Source organism: Microcaecilia unicolor, chromosome 1 (assembly GCF_901765095.1).
Source record: "Microcaecilia unicolor chromosome 1, aMicUni1.1, whole genome shotgun sequence".
NCBI classification, from domain to species: domain Eukaryota; kingdom Metazoa; phylum Chordata; class Amphibia; order Gymnophiona; family Siphonopidae; genus Microcaecilia; species Microcaecilia unicolor.
This window is the reverse complement of record NC_044031.1, coordinates 733,068,740-733,094,531: the sequence shown is the minus strand read 5'-3', so window position 1 is coordinate 733,094,531 and position 25,792 is coordinate 733,068,740. Positions and strand designations below refer to the sequence as shown.

The 25,792-nt window shown below is 44.5% G+C and overlaps 1 protein-coding gene across 2 annotated transcripts in view; it reads right to left on the bottom strand.

The window, feature by feature from the left end:
- The window catches only part of FES (FES proto-oncogene, tyrosine kinase), a 172,552-nt gene that overhangs the window by 35,792 nt on the left and 110,968 nt on the right, over positions 1 to 25,792 (bottom strand). For both annotated transcript variants that reach the window (XM_030189652.1, XM_030189653.1), the window contains 3 exons: positions 15,653 to 15,862; positions 11,086 to 11,208; positions 2,205 to 2,258 (listed from right to left, as the gene is read on the bottom strand). In XM_030189652.1, the coding sequence (XP_030045512.1) occupies positions 2,205 to 2,258; positions 11,086 to 11,208; positions 15,653 to 15,862 (387 nt within the window). The remainder of the gene's footprint in view (positions 1 to 2,204; positions 2,259 to 11,085; positions 11,209 to 15,652; positions 15,863 to 25,792) is intronic.

Below are 25,792 nucleotides of genomic sequence, written 5' to 3'. Positions count from 1 at the left end.
TAGTTAGATGTGGTTAAAAAACAAAAAGGAAGACTGAAGACTAAATAGTAAGAAGGAATGAAGTCTGAGTAGATAGAGAGACAGAAGAAGGAAAGCTGAAAGGAAAAGATCAAAATCAGAGATGGATATAGGAGAGGAAGTGAAGAAGACAGGAAGGGAAAGAAGCGGCAGATGGACTGGAAATCTTGTAATGAAAGTTAAGAAAAGCTAGAGGAAAGCAGAAACTGAAAACTGGGACAAGTTTACACCGCTTTCTTTTGCAGAGTGGAGGGTGCTGTTTTTCTCTAGTGTTGCTCTGCATACAGAGTGTGGCTTCTTGGGGTTTATGTTTAATTTTTGTCTATGCATTCATATTTTAAGGATGTGGTCACTTATTCTGTACTTGACAAGGGTCTATTTGTGTTCAGTGTTTGTGACCGAGGCCAGATACTGCATGAAGTTTCAATTTGAGCATGTGTAATAATTCAGCTTCCCAACAGGCTTACTGATGTTCTAGTTGACACTGCAGTATTTCCTGTGTTGCATTGTCTAGATAAGGTCTTCGTTGTGTTACTTCTGTAAATGAATGTAGCTATGGTAAAGTTGACTATATAGGTTCTTAGTGACTTTTGTAGGCTTTGTATTACAAGTACAGTGGAGTATTGATAATCTGACCATCTGGCTTAGCCAGTAGAACCCCCAATGATGTCATTGTAGCTTTTTTCCACACTTTCCCGGTTGTCTCTTTCACTGGAAGGGCAGCACCTACTTCTGTTTGGCTTTGCTACTGAGACCCTGCTTTCACTGCAGCATTTGAAATGCACATTTCCTATGCATTTTCAATGTATTCCGTATAATCCGACTTTTCACTTATGGGTCGATCTGTTTACATTGGATAATTGAGACTCTACTGTACTTCACAATATGCTTGGAACAACATACCTTGTTCTCTGTGCCTTGGCGGAGTACAGGAGTGTTCCTGGAAAGTTGCTACTAATTGGATTTCTGCCAGGTACTTGTGACCTGGATTGGCCACTGTTGGAAGAAGGATACTGGGCTACATGGACCATTGGTCTGACCCAGTATGACTATTCTTATGTCCTGTTGCTGGTGTCGCCAGAATCGTGGCTGAAGAGTGGCGTGCTGGAGCTGCTGAAGCACAGCAGAAAGGCAAACTCCAGTGGTATCAGTGCTGCAGTCTTCAGTCACGATCCTGACAACACTAACAGCAGAAGCATAGTATGACTTGACAGAGTATGAATTGCAGCTATACGCTAAAGAGCCAACGTGGGGTGAGGAGGCTTTAAGTTAGAGTGTGGATGGTAACTGACTGCAAATGATTTGCTTCATAGTTCAGGAAAAGTTCAGTGAAAAATGTTATGGCAATTCATGACATTGTGTTACTGAGCCTATATACTTAGATGGAAGCTGCCAGTGTGATTATTAGCTAATTATTAAAAAAAAAAATAACAAATTGTTCTAAAGTGTAATGCCTTTCTCCACTACCAGGGAGTATACACATGCTCATACCATTTCCTGTGGTTTCCAACTTGACTTCCACTAGTCCACTACAAAAGTCTGCGCCCCCTGACCTTAAAACCTAGCTACGCCTCTGCATGACAGAGGAACTGAACTTGCAATAAAAATGTATTTTTTTCTCCCTTCTTAGTTGTAATACCTTTTTATTGCAAATGTAGGGGTCTTTTTACCAAGCTGCGGTAAAAGGACCTTGCAGTGCACGGTTTTGCTGTGTGCCGAGGCCCCTTTTCACCACAGCTGGAAAAAAAGGCTTTCTTTTTTTTTTTTTCGTTTTAAAGGAAATAGCCATGTGATAAGTTAACCACTTGCCGCCTGGCCATTTCCCGGGGCAGCCCTTACCGCCACCTATTTAGGAAGCAGTAAGGGCTCCCGCGTTAACCTGGTGGTAACTATTACCGCTGGGTAAGCCCCCGGCGCAAAAAAAAAGAATATTTTTTGAGCACAGGAAATGGTGTGCAATGGGGGCAGGCACTACCGCTGGGCTCCTGCAGTAGCCTGACAGTAGTGCTGAATTGGCGCACGGCAAGCCCACGGTGGGCTTGCCGCACCTTTGTAAAAGGGCTCCTTAGTTCCTCTGTAATGTGGAGTTTCTTCCTTTCCTTATAGAGCCTGATTCACTAAGATTTGTTTCCCCGTAAACAGAGAATTAATTTATTTCATCCGCATTCAACATGGTGACAACTTACTCTTCCAATCCGTTCTCCCAGTATCACATCTTCATGCTCCAGGACCCATTTGTCCTGTGAAGGAAAGGTAAATGTTATTCGTTAGAATTATTCTATTGCAGGGCTTAATTTCTATACAAAAAGGAAGTGGAACTGTAGGACCAGGGGGCAAGATCAACAGGAGAAGCAGGGGACCAGATTAGGGATCAGTGACTGTTCTCTCCTGTGCTCCGGGCTCCCACCTGCCCCTCCTCTGAAGGCTGTGTGGAAGGGAAAGGCTGGAGCCGAACACCCCTGCTGATCTAGAGTCTGAAAAATAGTGGAACTGCATTCCAAGCTGTTCCCTCCAGAAATTAAGCCCTGTTCTAATTCATAATGCCTTTTTGAAGAATCAACCAATTGGTAGTTGGGGGCTGTATGAAAGGGAGTGGAATGTTCTATCTAGAGGAGGAGTGGCCTAGTGGTTAGGGTGGTGGACTTTGGTCCTGGGGAACTGAGTTCGATTCCCACTTCAGGCACAGGCAGCTCCTTGTGACTTTGGGCAAGTCACTTAACCCTCCATTGCCCCATGTAAGCCGCATTGAGCCTGCCATGAGTGGGAAAGCGCAGGGTACAAATGTAACAAAAATAAAATAGATACTATTGGAGATTCTACATGGAATGTTGCTACTATTGGAGACTCTACATGGAATGTTGCTATTCCAATAGCAACATTCCATGTAGAAGGCTGCGCAGGCTTCTGTTTCTGTGAGTCTGATGTCCTGCATGTCTGCAAGGGCCGACTTGTACATGGAATGTTGCTAGTGGAATAGCAACATTCCATGTAGAATCTCAAATAGTAGCAACAGTGGAGGAGTGGCCTAGTGGTTAGGGTGGTGGACTTTGGTCCTGAGGAACTGAGTTCAATTCCCACTTCAGGCACAGGCAGCTCCTTGTGACTCTGGGCAAGTCACTTAACCCTCCATTGCCCGCTGCATTGAGCCTGCCATGAGTGGGAAAGTGCGGGGTATAAATGTAACAAAAAATAAAAATATTGGTTTGCTTGGGGTCTAGTTGACTCTATAGCTGATGCTCCAATTTTAGTTTTACAGGTCCATGGGAGTTTTTTTTTAAATATAAGGGAATCATAAATTTATTTATTTTATTTATTTGTTACATTTGTACCCCACATTTTCCCACCTATTTGCAGGCTCAATGTGGCTTACATGATACCGGAGAGGTGTTAATAGACTCCGGAGTAAAGCAAATACAGATAATGGTTAAGTTGGGGTAGGAAGGGTAGGGACCACATGAAGGAACATGTGGTGGGGCCGTATAGAGGATAGCAAGAACAGATGAGATTGTTTGGTGATCACTGTGGTGGTGTAGTATCGCTGATTTCAGGCATTTAAGTTGGGTCGGGGGGGGGGGGGGGGGTAAGCCTTTTGGAACAGGTGGGTTTTTAGATTTTTTTCTGAATTGGAGGTGGTCATAGGTGGTTTTCACGGTTTTTGGTAGTGCGTTCCATAGCTGTGTACTGATGTAGGAAAAACTGGATGCGTAGGTTGATTTGTACTTTAGTCTTTTGCAGCTTGGGTAGTTAAGGTTTAGGTACTGTCGTGCTGATGCGGATGTGTTTTTGGTTGGTAGGTCGATTAGGTTCGTCATATATCCCCAGTGCTTCACCATGGATGATCTTGTGAACCATAGTGCAGATTTTGAAGGCGATGCGTTCTTTAATTGGGAGCCAACATAGTTTTCCGCGAAGGGGTGTTGCGCTTTCAAAACGTGTTTTTCCGAAGATGAGTCCGGAATGGCTTCTGTTCCCATTCTGCCTCAGCCTTTTAACCCAGTTCATCTGAACCCAGTCCTCAGGGCACACCCAGCCAGCCAGGGTTTCAGGATGTTCACAATGACTATGCATGAGACAGATATGCACACAGTGCCCTTCTTGGTATGCAAATCTGTTTCATGCATAGTCATTGTGGATATCCTGAAAAGCTGACTGGCTGGGTTTGCCCCAAGGACTGGGTTGAAAACCCCTGTCTTAGCCAATGCAAAATTAATTTGTGCTGTAGGTAGGCGTCCCAGCTATTTTAGCGGTTTAGACCAAGGTAGGAAATCTGAGCTGTCAGTAGTTGGTTGAATGCATATCGGACTGTGTTTTCTCAGAACACCACCAGCAAGCATGGGCCACCAGCCTTCATCAATAAAATCTTCAGCTTGTAGGCTGGTCCATCATACCTTGTCTCTTAGTGATTCACTGCATTGTGTCATAAGCTGAGAAACTCCAGTCAAACTCTGCATCAATTAGTCAGAGAAACATTTCCCTGAAGTACAGCTTTGTCAGTACTATGAAATACAATGTAAGGTTTGCCCAAGACAATGGGTTTATCCATGTTGATAGTTTGTCTGTGAACTGATAACTTGACTATTGACTTTCCACCTAGGAATGCTAATAGTTCAACACATTCCTAAATCTTCACTTCCCAAGCTGTAAAGGTCTAAAATACAAACTAACACATGCGTCCAGCTTTTCCTACGTGAGTACGCAGCTGTGGAGTGCATTGCCTCTTGACCTGAAATCTATTCACGACCTACTCAACTTTCGAAAATCACCAAAGACTTTTCTTTTCAACAAGGCATACCATAATGATCTATAATAGGAATTTTAGCACATCACTACTTCCTGATACTATGACTGTTATCTTATATACCGATTTGCTTATATCTATTATATTATACTTGTTCTTTATGTAATACCAACTGTTTTACTCTTGTATTGTGATTGCCATGATGGAATATTGAAAGGCACACTGAGCCTGCAAATGGGTGGGAAAATGTGGGATACAAATGCAACAAATAAAATAAAATAAAAATAACCTTATTATTGGAGAAACAGGCTTATGGCTGTGTTGGTCACTCTCCTGCTCATTTTCTAACAGGGTCACCTAAAGTTAGGAACCAATACTCGCACTTGCACATGTGACTTTTATAGTTACGTGCATAAAAGTGTGAGCTGCACACTCAGTAGTAGTATGTAACATAGGCATGCATTTGCTTAGCATATAAAGCATATGGGCGGGTCTCACATTTACATAAGTAATTTAGGGGTCCTTTTACTAAGCTGCGGTAAGAAGGGTCCTGCACTAGCAGCAGGGGCTGTTTTTTTACTGTGTGCAGAAGGCCGTAAAAAGACATGGCTATACGGTAAGATTGCTCTTACTGCGTGATCATGCGGGGAGGGGGGGAGGGAGTAAGGACCCCTGTGCTAACCCGCTGGTAAGCGGGTAGCGCACGGCGCTGCGTGATTACTGCCAGGTAACTCTCTGCGGAAATATTTTTTTGAATATTTCCGCTAGCGCTGGAAATGTCGCACGCTGGGGGGTAGAACTACTGCCGGCGCCCACGTTGGTCCGGTGGTAGCTCCAGATCGGCACACAGTAAGCCTGTGGTGGGCTTACCGCCGTTTAGTAAAAAGGGTCCCTTACAGCAGTAAGATGCCTCATTTACACCTGCTGCTGACATGGCATAAGTAGGCACGACAAACATAGGCATGTACAGGCTGACTTACGATAGTATCCTATATAATAAAACACACCTCCAACATTCTGAAGCAGACTGCATGGCTGAGGCATTCCTGCTCTCTGTATCCATCTCCTGAATTGACATCACGTACTTCCGGGTTCGTCACAATCAGAAGTGACCAACCACATGAGGTTTCTCGGCTTCAGAATGTTGGAGGTGCATTCTATTAAATAGGATTGGTCAGTTCCTTGAAGCACAGCCAGAGCTCAGCGTCCTGCACAGTAACGCTCTGACACCAGAGGGGGGGGGGGCTGACACCAGAGAAGGGGGGGGGGGAGGTATCTGTCACACACACACTCTCTCACAGTCAATGTCTTTCTCTCTCTCACTCTCACACACTGTCTCACACACACTCTAGGTCTCACACTGTATCACATTCACTATGTGTCACACAGTCACTCACACATTCTCTTGGTCTCATACACTCAGTCTCACGGAGAGTCTGTGTCTCACACACACTCTCTCTCTCGCACACACTGTGTCTGCGTGAAACACACTCTCTCTCTCACACTGTGTCTCACATACACACTTGCACACACTCTCATTCTTGCACACACTCTCATTCTCACACAGACACACTCGCACACAGACTCACTCTCTCTCTCTCTCTCACACACACACTCGCACATTCACTCTCTCTCTCACACACAGTCACTCTCACATACACTCTCTCAAACATACACACTCCGAGGAAAACCTTGCTAGCGCCCGTTTCATTTGTGTCAGAAACGGGCCTTTTTTACTAGTTCTAAAATAGAATCTGGGTTCCCAGATGCCACTCTAGAATTAGTACTTAGGGGCCCTTTTACTAAGCTGCGGTAGGACTAATGTGCGGGTAGTGAGCGTCAAATTGACACTACCGTGCTTCAAAAAAAATTACTCAGCAGATTGTTGGATGAATGTCTATAGATACCTGTTGAAACCATCAATTACACAGCCATTAATTGAAAATGGGTATAAAATACCATACTGGTGGTATTACACACCTGATGAAAAGATTTATCCGCAACTACCAGCAGAGTGTTGGCGAGAGTGTGGGGCAAGAGGGCCATTTATGCACATCTGGTGGGAATGTCCAAAGGTACAGCTGTATTGGGCTCAGGTGCTATCGTTGGTCCATACAGTAGTAAAGGTGGAGTATCCTTGTCGGGCAGAGTATAGTCTACTACATCTCCGGCCCCCGAAAATTCAGGCTCACGGACATAAACTGGCTGTGCAATGTTTATGGCAGCTAAAGTTTCACTAGCAAGGGCCTGGAAGCAGGTAGAAACTTCAGCAAGACAGATAGTAGCTCGTAAAGTGGACTTTATTTATCAGATGTCAAAACTAACGGCCATGAGAAAAGGACATGTCAAGCTGTTTCAGAAAATATGGCAACCATATGAACATGTAAGGGATGTGTTAATGCCATCACCATAGTGCTAAGGGGGTGGGAGGCGAGGGGGGGAGGGGAAGGGGGGTGAAAGGAATATGTTTCCACATTAACGTTAAGCTGTTGTATTCGAAAGCTGTATCAAGAGTTATGGAAGTGTATGGTTATGGATAATGTCAAAATTTCAATTAAAAAAAAATTTTGACACTACCGCCAGGGTAGCGTGGGTACCCGGCGGTAATTTCGAGGTTGGCGTGTGTAGTTTCCCGCCAGTAGAAAATATTATTCTATTTTCTACCACGGGGCGGGGGGCATTCCAGGCAGTAATCGGCAGTGCGGCCACATTGACGCGTGCTGCCTTATTACCACACTAGGAGCGCGTGGGCCCTTACCGCTAGGGTGGCAGTAAGTGCTCAGGCAGTAAATAGCCATGCACTACTTTAAATTTTAGCGCACGACCATTTACTGCCCCATTAAAAAGCCCTTTTTCCCAGCAACGGTAAAAAAAATAGCCCAGCACGCCAATTTCTTGCGTCCAAATCACCACAGGCCACTTTTTTTACCGCTGCTTAGTAAAAGGGTCCCTTAGTGCGCTGCATCTTGGCATCAAACCTTTAGTGCCTTATATAAACTGCCCCTTATGTGAATAGGGTATCTAATCATAATTTGGGACTTCTAAGGGAACTTCAGAATTGATTTGAGTATGTAAATGAATAATTTGAAAATGTAATTTGAGACAGAAATAAATTATGTACCAAGAGGATGGAAGTACGTACATAAGGTGACCTGGCAATTGATTTAACTGGCAGTTATAGGTGCTGTATACTAAAGCCGTAATATGTTTAGTTGTGGTAACCAGTTTGCTTCTAGAGATCAATCATTTGTTAAAAAAAAAATTGGTTGAAAGTTTGCTTCAGCTTCCAAAGTGGTTTTAATCAAGCTCTGAAACTCATTATTTAAGATCAATGTACAGCTAGACAAATGGGGTTTAATATGACACAGAAACATTAGATGTATTTAATTAAACTAAACACCTATATCATAAATTAATGTATCATCTCTGATGTACTGATTTCTTTGGACATGGGAAATTTCAATTCAGTTAGCACCTGAGAAAAATTAAAAAAATGGAAGTCTCAGCAGCTATTTTTAAAAAGCGATGCGGCAGCAAGAGGGTCAGTGCCAGAAGAGGGCAGGAAAGACTGGGGATCTTTCCTGCCCAGATGAATCCACTAGACCACCAGGGTGGCTTCAGGTATGTGCCGGGAGGACACTCTGCGGCTCAGGTGAGGAGAGGCAAAGCAATCATATCGCAGCCCGTGCATAAAGGAGACGGCAATAGCAGGGAGCGGGAGGGAGCGCCGTGGGGTCCCTGGAAGCGCGAGGCCCTGTGCGACCGGCTCTGCGTGCCTTTTGTGTGGTCCCGTCTGCCCCGTTAGTTGTGCGAGCACTGGACTGAATACCACCAGTGACTGCGCAAATGCCAGCTCTTCCTTGACTCTGCCCACAGACCATCCTGGCATTAATCGTACAGCGTTGCAGAGGTCAGACAGCATATTCAGTGGCACTGTGCAGTTAACGGCCACTGAATATCCAGGACTGCCCACTGGGCAGAGTTTAAGCAGGCCAGAGTCTCTGCTATCCATTTAAACCCCTTTCAATATCTACCTCTTCACATTTACTAGACCTTTTTTTTTTTTGTTACATTTGTACCCCGCGCTTTCCCACTCATGGTAGACCTTAGTCCTGAGTCTACACATTTAGCTCTGGCCGGTGGATGTACATATATATCAAATCAGGATATCGTTAACTCAAAATTTTGTGTCGAGATACTGTCATCCCTGTTTATTAAGCCGCTCTAGCAGCTGTTGTGTGCCAATGCCAACACAGCCCATTCACTTTGAATGGGTTGTGTTGGCATTGCCACACAGCTTTACATTAGATACGGTAATATCATTGTAAATTCCTTCTAATGTGAAGTGGTTATTTTATATGCATAAAGGAATCCTGTGCAGAAGGAAAGGATCCTCAGAAGCTTAGCCGAAATTGGGTGGCGGAGCAGGTGGGGGGAAGAGGGGTTGGTGGTTTGGAGGCAAGGATAGTGGAGGGCAGACTTATACGGTCTGTGCCAGAGCCGGTGATGGGAGGCGGGACTGGTGGTTGGGAGGCGGGAAATACTGCAGGGTAGACTTGTACGGTCTGTGCCCTGAATAAGGCAAGTACAAATCAAGGTAAGGTATACACATACGAGTTTGTCTTGTTGGGCAGACTGGATGGACCGTGCAGGTCTTTTTCTGCCGTCATCTACTATGTTACTATGTAATCCGCCTTGCATCCTTTTAAAGGCGGAATAAAAGTGATGCAATACAATACAAAATCATCAGGTTCAAAATGTGGACTACATATGTTACAAGAACCTAAATAATTGTAGAGCAGAGGTTCTTAACCAGTGGTGTCCCCGCTCTCAAGGGTTGCAGGATAAGGTCAAACGGATTGCGGAGAAGGGTCTTGAAATCTGAGGCAATTCACTGAAACCTTCAGAGTGAAGTTATTAGGACAGTATTAGGACAATCCATTGATCGTTATTAAATTTTGGGTTTTTGCCAGGTTCTTGGGGCCTGGATTGGCCGCTGTCGGAGACAGAGTGCTGGGCTTGATGGACCTTTGGTCTTTTCCCAGTGTGGCAGTGCTTATGTACTGTAATTATAGTGACATGTTAGCAGTTAGCACTGTTGGAGGCTAACAGCAGCATAGGTAGCTATCAATAGTCACTAGTGGACATGTGGTTTAGGAAGGAAGTGCGAGTGTTTAATTGATCAGTTAAAGGGGCATGGGAACAAAAAAAAGGTTAAGCGCTCCTGTTCTACAGTGCTACAAGATGTAGGCAGGGTTGCATAGCCACACAAAAGAGACAGTTCCTTCTCCATAACATAAGAACATAAGAGTAGCCACACTGGGTCAGACCAGTGGTCCATCTAGCCCAGTATCCTGTTTCCAACATTGTCAAGCCAGGTCACAAGTACCTGGCAGAAACCCAAATCGTGGCAAGATTCCATGCTGCTAATCCCAGGGCTTCCCCCATGTCTGTCTCAATAGCAGAACTGGACTATCGACTTGACACTGAGGACAGCTGGATAACTGAGGACGGGGCCACTTCATGGGTTAGCATTACATTTCTTTTCATCTTTATACACTTTGAAATTAATATTCAGTGTGGCCGTCTTTGCATAAAGATAGGTCTCCTTCTCTTTATATGGATTTTCAGTTGCTTTATCTGTGTAGGTAGGAGTGCGGAATATGAGTAACCGATAAGTTATTCACAAATTAGGAGAGCCATTTATGAATACAGTTGCTCTCCCATTAAATTTAAGCTCTGCCCCTCTGCACACCTCTCTTGCTGCCTCTTTTCATGCGGATAGCTTTTGGGTGGTCATCAATATATCCTGCCAAAAGTTATCCTTCGCTGATCCCAAATTTAAAAAAAAAAGGAAAGATTTATGAAGTGAACTCCGATGTTAGCCACACAGATTCTTTCGACTATCAAGCTGAATGTATCTTCTCCCCAGTGGCGTTCCTAGGGTGGCTGATGCGCTCCCCCCCCCCCCCCGGGTGTAGCGCAACCCCCCACCCCCGGCAAAAGACCATACCTCCCCCCTGGGTGCATTTTTACCTGCTGGGGGGGGGGGGGGGGTGGGTGCCGCGCGCCTGTCGGCTTCGCTCATTCCATGCTCCCTCTGCCCAAGAACAGGAAGTAACCTGTTCCGGGGCAGAGGGAGCACGGAACGAGCGGAGCAGACAAGCGCGCGCCACCCCCCTAGCGGCGTGCACCCGGGGCGGACCGCCCCCCCCCCCCCTTGGTACGCCACTGCTTCTCCCTAAGACAAGTTCAGATTAACAGCACTGGAGAAAGTGGCACTTATCAGAGCACAACAAGCAGGACCAAGGTGGCTCCCAGTTAGTTACCTTGGGGATGGGTTTCATTAGGATGATTCCACTCTTTTTTGTGACAACCTGCTTAGACTTCAGGAAATGATCAACAAGCAAAGGTACTGTTGGAAATGATTCTCCCTCTAAGCGGTACATGTTCTGCAGGGAAGACACAGAGGTTACGTCACAAATTGTCCTTCGGCATCATTCTTCAACATGCCAGAAAAAAAAGACTTGCTGTGCATTTATGGTTTAGCAGATGCTTTTGCACAACAAGACCTGACTTCACAGATACTGCCGCACACTATTATGGAGCACATACATTCTGGCCCTGATGCTCAAAACTCTGGCGCTGTTCCAAGTAGTGCCATAAAAATACCGTTGGAACAGCACAGAACAATGCCTTAATGCGCGATGCTAATGAGATGCAAATATAGGCATGCTCATAGCGTTAAGAATTAGGGAGTTTGGTGGGAGGATTGTGCACAGGCAGAAGAGTTTCATGGTAAGCTCGGCTCCGGTGCACATGAGCCTGGTAAAACCCGAACGTGAAGCACACATTTTCGTCTGTTCTCTGCAGCCCAAGTATAAGTGTTTTTAATTTATTTATTTTTTTTTTAGCTTGGACGTTTATATTTAGATGCAGGAAACAGACGCCAACTTGTGCTTTTGCTTGGTTCTGATGTTTCTCACGACCAGCACTTAACGGCTTGCACGGATTTCCTTCTGTTTCCAAAAGCAATCAAAACCGGCAGATTTTACTACTACTACTACTTATCATTTCTATAGCACTACTAGACGTACACAGCGCTGTACACTTGAACATGAAAAGACAGTCCCTGCTCGACAGAGCTTACATAATTAGGACAGACAAACAGGACAAATAAGAGATAAGGGAATATTAAAAGTGAGGATGATAAAATAAGGGTTCTGAACAAGTGAATAAGGGTTAGGAGTTAAAAGCAGCATCAAAAGGTGGGCTTTTAGCTTAGATTTGAAGACGGCCAGAGATGGAGCTTGATGTACTGGCTCAGGAAGTCTATTCCAGGCATATGGTGCAGCAAGATAAAAGGAACGGAGTCTGGAGATAGCGGTGGAGGAGAAGGGTGCAGATAAGAGAGATTTACCCAGTGAACGGAGTTCCCGGGGAGGCGTGTAGGGAGAGATGAAAGTGGAGAGGTACTGAGGAGTGGACTTCGAAGGAAGAAAAGCAGTGAGACTGAGGTGGAAGAAGAGGTTGAAATCTACAAGAGGGTGAAAGTAGTAGCTCGATACCACCTCCGCGGCCAACCGGGCGAGGAGTATGGGAGAAAAGATAACCTCCATGGCATAGGGTCACGACAGAAGCAGAGTCTTCAGGGTAAAGCCAAGTTTCAGGTAGGGTAAGCAGATGGAGAGTACGAGAGATAAAGAGGTCATGGACGTAGGAAAGTTTGTTACAGACAGAGTGGGCATTCCACAGAGCACATGAGAAAGGCAGGCAAGAAGGGGAGAGGAAAGGAACAGAAATTAGATTGGAGACATCACGGTGTGACCTGCACAAATAGGATGAGAGCTGATGTGGAGGACCAGGATTGGGATTAATGTCCCCAGCGGAGAGCAGGAGAAGGAGCAAGAGAGTACGGAGAAAAGTAGGAGATGTATGATGACAGCGACGAAGGTGAGATGTACTCAGATAGAAAGGAGATGGATGAATGGAAGGAAGGAAATGAGAAGAAGATTTTGCAGAACGAATCATGAGAGAGGCATGAGAATCATGGGAAATCCTCTCTTCCAACACCCAAATGCCTGCTCTGACCTGGCTTTATTTTTTGCAGCAGTAAGGCAATTTTGTTTCAGCTGCTCTTTTCTGAGCCCTGGGGAGGAATACAAAATGACCTCATCATGAGCTTGACTACATTAGCATGCTACTTGCACTGTTTGTCGCGCTCATTTGTTCCCATGCCCCGGGCCTCTGAACATTCTGCGCAGGTAAATGTGGGTGCTAGTACAGCGCTAATGGACTCTAGCATCCGCGTTTACTTTTGAGCATCGGGACCTCTGTTAGGCACTGCAGCAGGGCCAGATCTAGGGCACGGCAGCAGGGCGTGGCTCCAGTCACCATCATTTTAGGGAGTTGACCTCCTGTTCTTGGAGAGGGGTGAGAAGTGGAGCCATGATGTTTTGTTTAGTGCTCCCCCAGTACCACAAATACACACATATTCTGCTGGACTCTATGGACGCTATCATGTGTCTTCATGAGTCCAGGACACTCTTAAATGCACTGTTGTACAGCCCACATATTATAGGCCTGGATACGGCCATATGTTGCTGTGGACCCTATGGATAGTGTTCTGAAGTTGCTCTCATGTATAACTCTGAACCTCACAGAAACCACTGGTATTAATCTAGGCCAAGGGTCCCCAAACTTAATCCTCAAGAGCCACAAACCACTCTGGTTTTCCGGATTTCCACAATGAACGTGCACAAGATGCTTCCATTCTATGTAGGTCTTTTTCACGCATATTTATTGTGGAAATCCTGAAAATGCAACTGGACTTATTTATTCATTTGGATTTTGCTCACACTTTTTTTCAGTAGTAGCTCAAGTTAAGTTACATTAGGTATTTCCCTGTCCCTGGAGGGCTCACAATCTAATTTTGCACCTAAGGCAGTGGAGGGTTAAGTGACTTGCCCAAGATTACAAGGAGCAACAATGGAATTTGAACCAGGCGCCCCTGGATGTCAAGCCGGGTGCTCTAATCACTAGGCTGACCCTCAATGAGTGGATTAGGTGACCCCTGCTCTAGGTCCCAAAGAACCTGTTGTGTATGAGCCCAGGGTGCTCTAGATGCAGTCATGGATTTCCATGGACTCTACAGACACTGCTGTGCTTTACCTCGAATAAGGCCTGCAGTTTCTGTCATGAGGTAATGTGAATGTAGATGCTGCAATACATTAGCACAAGCCTAGAGATAGTGCCACAGATTACCAGTAGCCAGGAGGACTATGAATACCGTAGGCTCAGGACACTACCATGCATTACTTTCAGCCCCACAGAGAGTGTTCTGAATTATTTATTCATTTACTTAGGGCCCTGTTTACTAAGCCGTGCTAGCGTTTTTAAGTACATAAGTACATAAGTAATGCTACACTGGGGAAAAAACCAAGGGTCCATCGAGCCCAGCATCCTGTCCACGACAACGGCCAATCCAAGCTTCCCAAACGTACAAACATTCTATACATGTTATTCCTGGAATTGTGGATTTTTCCCAAGTCCATTTAGTAGCGGTTTATGGACTTGTCCTTTAGGAAACCGTCTAACCCCTTTTTAAACTCTGACAAACTAACCGCCTTCACCATGTTCTCCGGCAACGAATTCCAGAGTTTAATTACGCGTTGGGTGAAGAAAACTTTTCTCCGATTTGTTTCAAATTTACTACACTGTAGTTTCATCGAATGCCCCCTAGTCCTAGTATTTGCTAAGGCTAGAGACACCCATAGTAAACAAGGCCCTTAGATTTTTATTCCATCCTTGCAACAAAACCCAGGGTTGGTTACAATATTACTGTGACTCTGACCCATAGAGGTTAAAACTGATTTACGGTAGGCCTCAAAGGCATTGTAATGCATTACTATGGACCCAGTAAACAATACACCAGTGGCGCTTCTAGGGGGGGGACGGCGGGTGCGGTCTGCCCCGGGTGCACGCCGCCGGGGGGGGGGAGGTGCCGCGCGCACCTGTCCTCCGTTGTTCCATGCTTCTTCTCTGCCCCGGAACAGGTTACTTCCTGTTCCAGGGCAGAGAAGAAGCATCGAATAACGGAGGACAGGCACGCGCGGCACCCCCCCCTCGGCGGCGTGCACCCGGCGGGGGGGTTCCTTCGCGGGGGTGCCCTTTCGCTGGGGGGGGGGTTCCGCGCTGCATCGGGGGGGGGGGGCACTGCACCCGGGGGGCGGGGCGCATCGTCGATCCGCCCCGGGTGCCAGCCCCCCTAGGAACGCCACTGCATTACACCCACAGAAACAACCAGGCTTCACCACAGGCACAGAACACTGTGATGTGGTCTAAACAGATCTGTGCAGTGCTATTTAATTTCATGTACTATATTAGACTTATATTCTGCTGATCTTACAAAAACCTGAGTGGATTTACAAATAAACATCCACAAACTACAATTAAGACAAAGAGAACATTATCAACATACATTAAAAGCATTTTGAAACAAAACTGTTTTTAGCTTTTTACAAAATACTAAAAACAGTCCCTAACAATCTGATCTCCAGCAGTGCAAAGTTCCAGATCTTCGTTTCCAGCTACTGAAAAAAATATGAGTGAATGTTGCCAAGTCTTTTTTACACTGAATACAATGGATCCAGTAATTCTTGCTGACTGGTTTGTAAAGTACGACCAGGAAATAACCTTCTGTGGGCTTAACAGACCTGCTTTTGGAATAACATTCATACTCCTACAGGAATGTGTAATAAAGTTGCCCCAAATCCCTTGTATTAGAAGGTTTCCCCCCCCCCCCCCCCCCAACTATTTTGTCATTACTGCCCAGGTGATATCTATTGTGACCAGGTACAATACATTTTGATCTGCTGATCCTGTACTGATACTCACATCCTGGCACTGGATGATAAAATGCCTCGGCTGACCTTCCCACAGGACAGAGAGCACAAGCTCCTTCTTGCCTTGGCTCTCTCGAACAAGGAATTCCCCATTGTTCAGCAGCAGCTCTAGAGCTTCTGTGCGGGGGATGGCGCCATGGTACCAGTCCTGCTGGCACAGAGGTTTCTGAACATCTGGGATCAAAGGCACAGGTGGAGGCAGCTGGAGAGTACAAAGAGTGAAAAAAAAAATAGGTTAGAGAAACAGGCCTCACACTGCTCACATCACAGCAAGGAAAAGGGTAGTGAAAGAAAGTACACAGAACCAAACTGCCAGTTCCTCAAGTTAGCACATATCTGATCTGAAGAAGGCCACTGAATGCTGGGGTAGCCAGCGAAGGTTCATTTCTAACAGGCATTTCATTCTGCACAGTATCAATTTATGGACAAAAATAAATAAATAAATCAAAAATAAAGGTTGGAATATAAGGTCTATTGTGGCATTGCACATCTGAATTTTGGAAATTTAAAATTAAATTTGGATGAAGGGGACAAATATGGTCCCGGGAATTCCATTTACATTATAGCTATAGTTTATAGTTTATTAAAATTTGCTATACTGCGCAACTGGCAGGCAGAACAGAGCAGTGTAAAGGATAAATAATAAGGAGTAGGTAAAGAACGCCAGTTAAGGACAGGATAGCAAGTTCACTCACATAGAGTGCAGAAAAGGTATGTAGGAGGTAGGAAGGGAGGGGTAAGGGGAGGTTCTAGTTTACTCTTTCCAAAAATACTAGGACAAGGGAGCATGCAATGAAGCTACAAAGCTTAAAACAAATAGGAGAAAATTTTTCTTCACTCAACGTATAGTTGAACTCTGGAATTCATTGCCAGAGAATGTAGTAAAAGCAGTTAGCTTAGCGGGGTTTAAAAAAGGTTTGTATGGCTTTCTAAAGGAAAAGTCCATAGACCATTATTAAAATGGACTCGGGGGGGGGGGGGGGGGGGGGGGGGAGGGGGGAATCCACTGCTTATTTCTAGGACAAGCAGCATAAAATGTATTGTACTTTTTTTTAGATCTTGCCTGGTACTTGTGACCTGGATTGGCCATTGTTGGAAACAGGATGCTGGGATTGATGGACCTTCGGTCTGTCCCAGTATGGCAATACTTATGTACTGCTAGATGATCCAAGAGTTCAGCAAGGGGTGTTATAGGCTTCGTTCAACAACCAAGACTTAAGGTCTGACTTGAAGCTCTTAAAAGACACTGCTATGAAGTGAAAGAGGAAGGTTATTCCAAATTAAGAGAAAATAAAAGGCAAAGCGCCTAGTGGATTCGAACTGTGACGCTTTAGGGTTTGGTAAAACTAAGCGATGGTTGTTAACGGAACAAAGGGCTCTGCTAGGACAGTAGTGTATAGTAAGATTAGATAAATAATCTGGGGTCCCGGACCTAAAAACCTTAAAGGTAAGATCTGCAATTTTGAACATAATCCTCTGTTTAACCAGTGGTGACTTTTAAGTAAATGTGTGACATGATCTGTATGTCAGGCTTTGCAGAGCAATCTAATAGCTATATTTTGAAGTGTTTGGAGCTTTTTTTTTATTTTATTTTATTATTTATTCATTTAAACAATTTTTACAAGAAACCATCTTGTTTAGGAAAGAGTCAATTAACAAATAATTTTTAAACAGGAAAAAAAAAAGAAAATAAGAAAGAGCAAATAAATCTTTACACTTTCAGCAACATAAAACTCTCAAGTCCATAATTAGAGATCCATGAATTTAAATTTAGAGAGAATTATAACTCAGGAACTAATAAAAGGAAATCCTTCTCTATTAGGAACTATACATTATCTTTAGTGCTTCTCCTTCTTAGCTGAGATGATTAGCGAAGACAAATGTCCAGGTTCAGTAAACACATACTTTTTTCCCCCCAGCCTGATTATGCACTTGCAGGGGTATCTTAAAAAAAAAGTACCCCCCAAGTGCAGAACCCCAGGCTTGAGGAGCAAAAATTGTTTCCTCCGTCGTCTCGTCTCCTTGGAGACGTCAGGAAATAACATTACTTTAAAACCCAAAAAGGGTTTATCCTTATTACGGAAAAACAAACGGAAAATCCAATTCTTGTCAGGAATCAACGCGACAGTTGCCACCAAGGTGGCAGCCGTCGCCAATTCCGAATCAGAGGTCTCAAGCAAAAGAGAGACGTCAATAGGTTTTTCAGATTCTGGATTCGGGTTTTTTTCTGGGATATAATAAACTTGTGAAAAAGGTGGAAAATCTTTTTCCAAAATATTCAAAGTTTCAAGGAAATAACGTTTCAACATCTCAAGTGGAAGAACATTTTGTAACCTAGGAAAGTTAACAAATCTCAAATTATGAGTTTGGAGCTTTTTTTAAAGTGTAACCGGGCAGTCCTGTGCAAGCTATATAGCAGAAGTCTATTCTTGTCATAGAAAATGAAAGTATAACTGCATAAAAAATTATTATGTGTAAAGAGGTGATGAATTGTTTGTTGCTGACAAAATGTTCGGAAACAGGATTTGGACAGATCAGAAATTTGGAGAAGAAATGATGAGTCCCAGATGAACCCTAGATAGCGAAAGCTAGTAACTGGGCTAATAGAAGAACCGAACAGCATTACTGGAATGGAAGGTTGCGGTGGTTGGGTGCCAGTGATCCAGCAAGCGACTGTTTTGTCCTTATTAAATACTAGCCCATGCTTTTGAGGCCACTTGTTCACACTGTCCAAGCAGGCCTGAAGAGGAGTTAGGACAGGAGAGAAAGGATTAGTGGGAAAAACCAGAAGGATATCATCAGAGTAAAAATACGAGGAAATCCTGGATTGAATAAGTGAGGCAGCGAAGGGCGACTAAAATGATAGCGGGGATGGGACGACTTCCCTATGAAGAAAGACTAAGGAGGCTAGGGCTATACAGCTTGGAGAAGAGACGGCTGAGGGGAGACACGATAGAGGTATATAAAATAATGAGTGGAGTGGAACAGGTGGATGTGAAGCATCTGTTCACGCTTTCCAAAAATACTAGGACTAGGGGGCATGCGATGAAACTACAGTGTAGTAAATTTAAAACAAATCGGAGAAAATTTTTCTTCACCCAACGTGTAATTAAACTCTGGAATTTGTTGCCGGAGAGAGTGGTGAGGGCGGTTAGCTTGGCAGAGTTTAAAAAGGGGTTGGACGGTTTCCTAAAGGACAAGTCCATAAACCGCTACTAAACGGACTTGGAAAAATCCAAAATTCCAGGAATGACATGTATGGAATGTTTGTACGTTTGGGAAGCTTGCCAGGTGCCCTTGGCCTGGATTGGCCGCTGTCGTGGACAGGATGCTGGGCTCGATGGACCCTTGGTCTTTTCCCAGTATGGCATTACTTATGTACTTATGACTCAGGAACAGGTTGAATAGGAGAGGGGAGAGGACAAAACCATGGACTACACCACTGAGTAACTGCTGATGCTTTAAAGATGCATCAGGATCAAGAACCTGAAAGGCGCACTGTGAGAGGAATTCTATTTATTTCACCTTGGTTTCATCTCTATTTGATATATTCAAAACATAATGGGAAGTTATATAATGCATTTTGCCCTAAATAGTTCTCAATGTTCTTTGCAATTTAATATTTCAGGAAGAAATATGCAATCAGCTCTAGGGGACCGATGTACTAACCATGACATTTCCCCATGGATCAGTGCCCATTTCTCATGAAAGTTTGTTACATAAGCAAATGAGTTCCACAGCAAATTTCCACCAGAAACTTTGGTACAGGCCTGGCAAAAAAAAACAGCATGCAAAGACATTTTCATGTGTCAGTTCTCACTTGATTTCACTTGCACTGCAGCAACTCCTTAATTCAGAATTTTAGTAAAAGTTTGTGCTCGGTGGATTCTACATGGAAGTGGCAAACTTGAATATTTTTTAATAAGCAGAATTTTGCATGAAAAAGTGTGAAACTCTTGATATTTCAGCATTTTCATGTGTTCTGCATGAAACTCTGCTTGCAAAAACTTTGCAAGCGAATCCATCAGCCTGTGGAGTTGAAAGTGGGGCTACCAATTTTGATGTCTTGTTTCTAAGACAGTTCCCCAAGAGACAACAGAACAATGACATTATTCTATCATTTTTGAAAGAAATGGTGGTGGATGCCTTGAATGCCCTTTTAGAAACAGAGAAAAATGTAGGCAGATAAAGACCACATGCAGTGGCATAGGAAGGGGGGGGCGGTCCACCCTGGGTGCACACCGCTGGGGGGTGTCGGCTCCGCGCTGGTACACTGCCCTCTCTGCCCCGGAACAGGTTATTTCCTGTTCCGGGACAGAGAGAGCAGTGAACCAGCGCGGAGCCGACACACCCCAGCAACGTGCAGTCGGGGCGGATCGGCCCTCCCGCCCGTCCCTCGCCGCAGGTATGCGCTCCGGGGGGGGGGGGGTGCGCTCCAGCGGGAGGAGGGTGCACCGTGCTGCACCCGGGGGGGGGGGTGCGCAGCGGCGACCCGCCCCGGGTGTCAGCTCCCCTCGCTACGGCTCTAACCACATGGTCTATCCAGTCTGTCCATCCATGCCATCTACTCTCTCTATCACTCCCTTAGAAATCCTATGTACTTGTCCCAAATTCTGTTGAATTCATACTGTTTTCGTCTCCACTACTTCCACCAGGAGGCCGTTCCACAAGCTCACCAACCTTTCTGTGAAGAAGTATTTCCTCAGTTTACTTCTGAGTCTATCCCCTTTCACCGTCATCCTATGCCCCTTTGTTCCAGAGCTTCCTTTCAATTGAAATAGGTGTGCCTCTTGTGTATTTATGAATCCTATTATATGTCCACAACAAAGTCAATAGCGGGGGTAACACAATTCAGAAACAATCAAAAGACCCAAGGCTGAAGTACTTCTTCTTAATAATAGAATTAGCAGCTTTCCATTTGGTATATTATCTTTAAGACTTCAGTGGCGACTTGTTTCACAAGAGCCCAAATACCCTTGGCTCTCCTGACTCCTCATCAGACTGAAAAGTATTTTAATCAATATCAATATAGTCACCCTCTTTTTTTCATACTTTTTTAATAAAAGCAATTTAAGCTGTACTTAGTTTTTAATCAGAAGCAGGACAGTTTACCAACATGCAGCATGTCTCCCCTCTCCCGCCTTTCTTCCAAAGTATGCATATTGAGATCTTCGAGTCTGTCCCCATACGCATTATGACTACTGACCATTTTTAGTAGCTGCCCTCTGGACCGACTCCATCCTGTTTATATCTTTTTGAAGGTGTGGTCTCCAGAATTGTACACAATATTCTAAATGAGGTCTCACCACAGTCTTATACAGGGGCATCATCACCTCCTTTTTCCTACTGGCCATTCCTCTCCCTATGCACCTAAACATCCTTCTATCTTTCACCGTTGCCTTCTCTACCTGTTTGGCCACCTTAAGACCATTACATACAATCACACCCACTCCTACTCCTCTTTTGTGCACAAACGTTCTTCACCCCTTAAACTGTACCATTCCCTCAGAGCTTGCAGCCCAAATGCATGACCCTGCATTTTTTTAGTATTAAATCTTAGCTGTCAAATTCTAGACCATTCCTCTAGCTTCACTAAGTCCTTTCTCATGTTATATCCACACCATCAGAGGTGTCTACCCTACTGTAGATTTTGACATCATCCACAAAGAGGAAAAACCTTATCAGACAACCCTTCAGTGATATCGCTTACAAAAATGTTAAAAAGAACCAGCCCGAGAACCAAACCTTTGCGGAACACTACTGGTAGCATCCTTTTCCTCAGAATGAGTACCATTTACCATTACCCTCTGTCACCTTCCACTCAACCAGATCCTAACCCAGTCACTCACTTTAGGGCCCATACCAAGGGCACTCAGTTTATTTATTAGTTGTCTATGAAGAACCATGTCAAAGACTTTGCTAAAATCTAAATAAAATACACCACATCCAGAGCTCTCCCTCAATCCAACTTTCTGGTCACCCAGTCAAAGAAATTAATCAAATTTGTCCGACAAGTCTTGCCTCGGGCCCTGTAATCCATTGGATTCCAAAAACTTTACTATTCTCTGTTTTAAAAGCGTTTCCATTAATTTACTTACCATGAAGTCAGACTTACCGGCCTGTATTTCCCAACCTCTTCCTTACTTCCACTTTTGTGGAGAGGGACCACATCTGATCTTCTCCAATCCTCCAGGACCACTCCCAACTCTAGAGATTCCATGAAAAGGTCAGAAAGCGGAGTCACTAGAACTTCCCTATTTTTCTTCAGTAGTCTCGGATGAATTCCATCCGGCCCCATCACTTTGTCCACCTTCAGTTTAACCAGCCTCTCATAAACACTGTCCTTGTTCAGAGACTACCACCCCTCCCATTCCTTTTTGTGATTGTCTTCTGCAGTCCTGCTCCCAGCCCTTCAGCTGTGAATAAAGAACAGAAGTATTTGTTACGCAACTCCGCTTTATCTTTATCAGTTTCTACATATTCCTCCCTTTCATCCTTTGAGTCTCACAGTTCCACTTTTGCTCTACCTCCTATCACTAACATATCTAAAAAATGTCTTGTCCCACCAGTTTACCATATTGGCTATTTTTGCTTCCGTTTGCATCTTTGCTTGCCTTCTGTCACGTCCCTCACCTGTTCGACGCTCCTCCCGACTAGGGTTACCATATGGCTCCAGAAAAAGGAGGACACATTGATCCAGTCCAGGTTTTGCTTCCACTGAAAGCAATGGAAGTAAAACCCAGACTGGCTCAATCTGTCCTCCTTTTTCTGGAGCCATATGGTAACCCTACTCCCGACTAGGTCATTCCGCAGTTCCATCAGAAAGGGACAAGGATCAGGCTTAGGAAGGTCTGTTTCAGTTTCCTAGTTCTGGCAGCCGTCATTTGGGTTGGATCAATGGCAGCGGCCACCTTGGTTAGCTCAAGGGGTCCAGCCATCTTGGAGTAACAAGGACAGGAAGGAAGCCCATATTTGGTCCTTGGAGATCTCCAGTGGGGGCAGCCATGTTGGATTCAGCTGAGAATGGTTGACTCTGATTGCCTCCCTATTTAAAGCCTTGCCTTCAGTCCTTCGGCTTCTATTCCGTTCCTGGGTAGTAGCAGTGCACTTGGACCTTTTGTACGTGTTCCTGATTTTGGACCTTTGCCTGACTTTGACCACTGCTTGTTCCTGATTATCCTCGCTTGCTGCCAGCCCTGACCACTGCTTGTTCCTGATAATCCTCGCTGGCTGCCAGCCCTGACCACTGCTTGTTCCTGATTATCCTCGCTTGCTGCCAGCCCTGACCACTGCTTGTTCCTGACTATCCTCGCTTGCTCCTGCCTCTCTCGTCTGGCCAGATCTGCCAACCCCTGCGGTTCCAGAAGTCCCGTTGGCCGCCTGCAGCTGGGAGCTCAACTCCCGGTGAACGACGGTCGCCGCGGGTGAAGTCTAGGGGTTGTTCGGCTGTCCTTTGGAGGCGGTCACCTTACCTTCGCCTCCAGCAGGACCCAAGGGCTCACAGAATTCCCACACAAGACACCTTCTCTTAGTTTTCCAGATATTGTCACCTGTCTTCCTCTTTCTGTGATTTATTTGTAGTTTATAGAGGCTAACCTCTTTTTCCTTACCTTTTCAGCTACTACTTTTGAGAACCAAAACAGCCTGCTTTTCCTCTTACTTTTATTGACTTTCCTTAAAAAAGCTTTTTTTTTCCCCCCTTACAAAAACTCCTTTCAGTTTAGCCCACTGCTTTCCAACTTTTTCCAGATGTTCCCATCCAGACAGCAATTCCTTGAGGTAATCTCCCATCTGAACAAAGTTTATTTTATTTATTCTAATATCCCACGTAATCCAAAAAGCAAATTTTGGTTCAATGTGATTTACAATTAAAACAATGAATAACAGTGTGTATGTGTGTGTGTGTGTGAGTGAGTGTGTGTGTGTGTATATATACATATATTGAAATGAGATTTCTATATTAATAATTACATAGAAAGATATATTTTTTAAACAGATAAGTTTTTAAAGCTTTTCAGAATAGAAGATAGGAGCTTATACTTCTGACTTCTTGTGGAATGAGATTCTACCATTTGGATCCTAGATAACCAAATTAAGCTGTATAAACAGATTTGTATGTTCCATTTTTACAATTAGGTAGATGTAAACAACAAATATTCTCTTGATGTTGGTTTTGCATTTTTAGCTGACAAGACAATTAGATTAGTCATATCGGGCCCTGTTTACTAAGCCGCATTATAGGTGCGTTAACCGTGTATGTGCCTACAATATCCCTATAGGCACCTACACAGCGCAAGCGCTAATTGTGGGCACATTAAAAACGCTAACGAACCTTAGTAAACAGGGCCCATAGTTTGGTGCCATACCAAACAAAATTTTGAATATTAATGTACATGTTTTGAACATAATTTGACCTCTGATTGGAAGCCAATGTAATGTAGTAAGTAAAGGGGGGGCCTTATTAAAATTTGATGCTCCATAAATTTATCGTGCTGCTGTGTTTTGTGCTGTCTGAAGCAATTTAATTATAGATTCTTTGCTTCCTACATATATTGCATTACAGTAGTCCAATTGTGAAAGTGTCAGTGTTTGAACTAGTAATCTGAAAGTTCTTGTTAAAGTAAGTTCTAACTCTTTTTAATCTCCAAATGGTCTTGAATATCTTAGCAATTACTGAATGAGCTTAGTTTGTGAAGGAAAGGTGTTGGTCAAAAATTTGTTTAACACCTACAACTTTTAATTTTATATCTATTGGATAGACAGTTTGATCAATTATCAAATTGGGATAAGAAGTGATTGCGTGTGAGCTTGATAGTGCCAAGAATTTTGTTTTTTTTTCTCTATTTAATTGGAGTTTGAAGGTCATCATAGCCCACTGTTCCATAATGGAAACCGAGGACGTCCATCTCAAAAACGACCAAATCCAAGCTATTTATTCATGGGAGGAGCCAGTATTCATAGTGCACTGGTCCCCCTCACATGCCAGGACACCAACCGTGCACCCTAGGGGGCACTGCAGTGGACTTCACAAATTGTTCCCAGCTGCATAGTTCCCTTACCTTAAGTGCTGAGCCCCCCAACCCGCACTCCCCACAACTGTACACCACTATCATAGCCCTAAGGGGTGAAGGGGGGCACCTACATATGGGTACAGTGGGTTTTGGAGGACTCAGCATTTACCACCACAAGTGTAAGAGGTAAAGGGGGGGGGGGATGGGTCTGGGTCCGCCTGCTTGAAGTGCACTGCAGTACCCACTAAAAACTGCTCCAGGGACCTGCATTCTGCTGTGATGGAGCTGGGTATGACATTTGAGGCTGGCAAAGAGGCTGGCAAAAAATGTGTTTACATTTTTTTTGGGTGGGAGGGGGTTGGTGACCACTGGGGGAGTAAATGGAGGTCATCCCCGATTCCCTCCGGTGGTCATCTGGTCAGTTCTGGCACCTTTTCGAGGCTTGGTCGTGAAAAAAAATGGACCAAGTCGGCCAAATGCTCATCAGGGACGCTCTTCTTTTTTCCATTATCAGCCAAGGACGCCCATCTCTAAATCACACCCCAGTCCCGCCTTTGGTATGGTGCCGACACGCCCCCGTGAATTTTGGTCGTTCCCGCGAAGGAAAACAGTTGAGGACGCCCAAAATCGGCTTTCGATTATGCCAATTTGGGCGACCTTGAGAGAAGGACGCCCATCTCTCAATTTGTGTCGGAAGATGGGCGTCCTTCTCTTTCGAAAATGAGCCTGTTAGTGCTTCATTTGTGTTTACGCAAAATGATTTTTCCCAAGAGGACTATCCGAGGTTGCAACTCCTCAAAGGAGATAAGCTCCCCCTCTGATGTTATCAGATGTTTTAGCCTACTTATACCCTGCTCTTCCCAGTGCCTAAATGTAGGGTTATCAAATCCCGGGCTAAAGTCACTACTGCCCCTGATGGAAATCTGATCCATGCATCTCATAAAGGTCCCAACAGCACATTTTCCTTCAAGTGACTTGGTAGTTTCGGGTAATCCTGATGGAGTAAAAGTTATAAGGAGCATAAAACGAGCACTCCATCTCCACAGGCGTATAAATTTGAGCCTGCCCAAATGGCGCATTAGACACCTGTGATTATATTTTTTAAAATTAGGGAGCCCTAT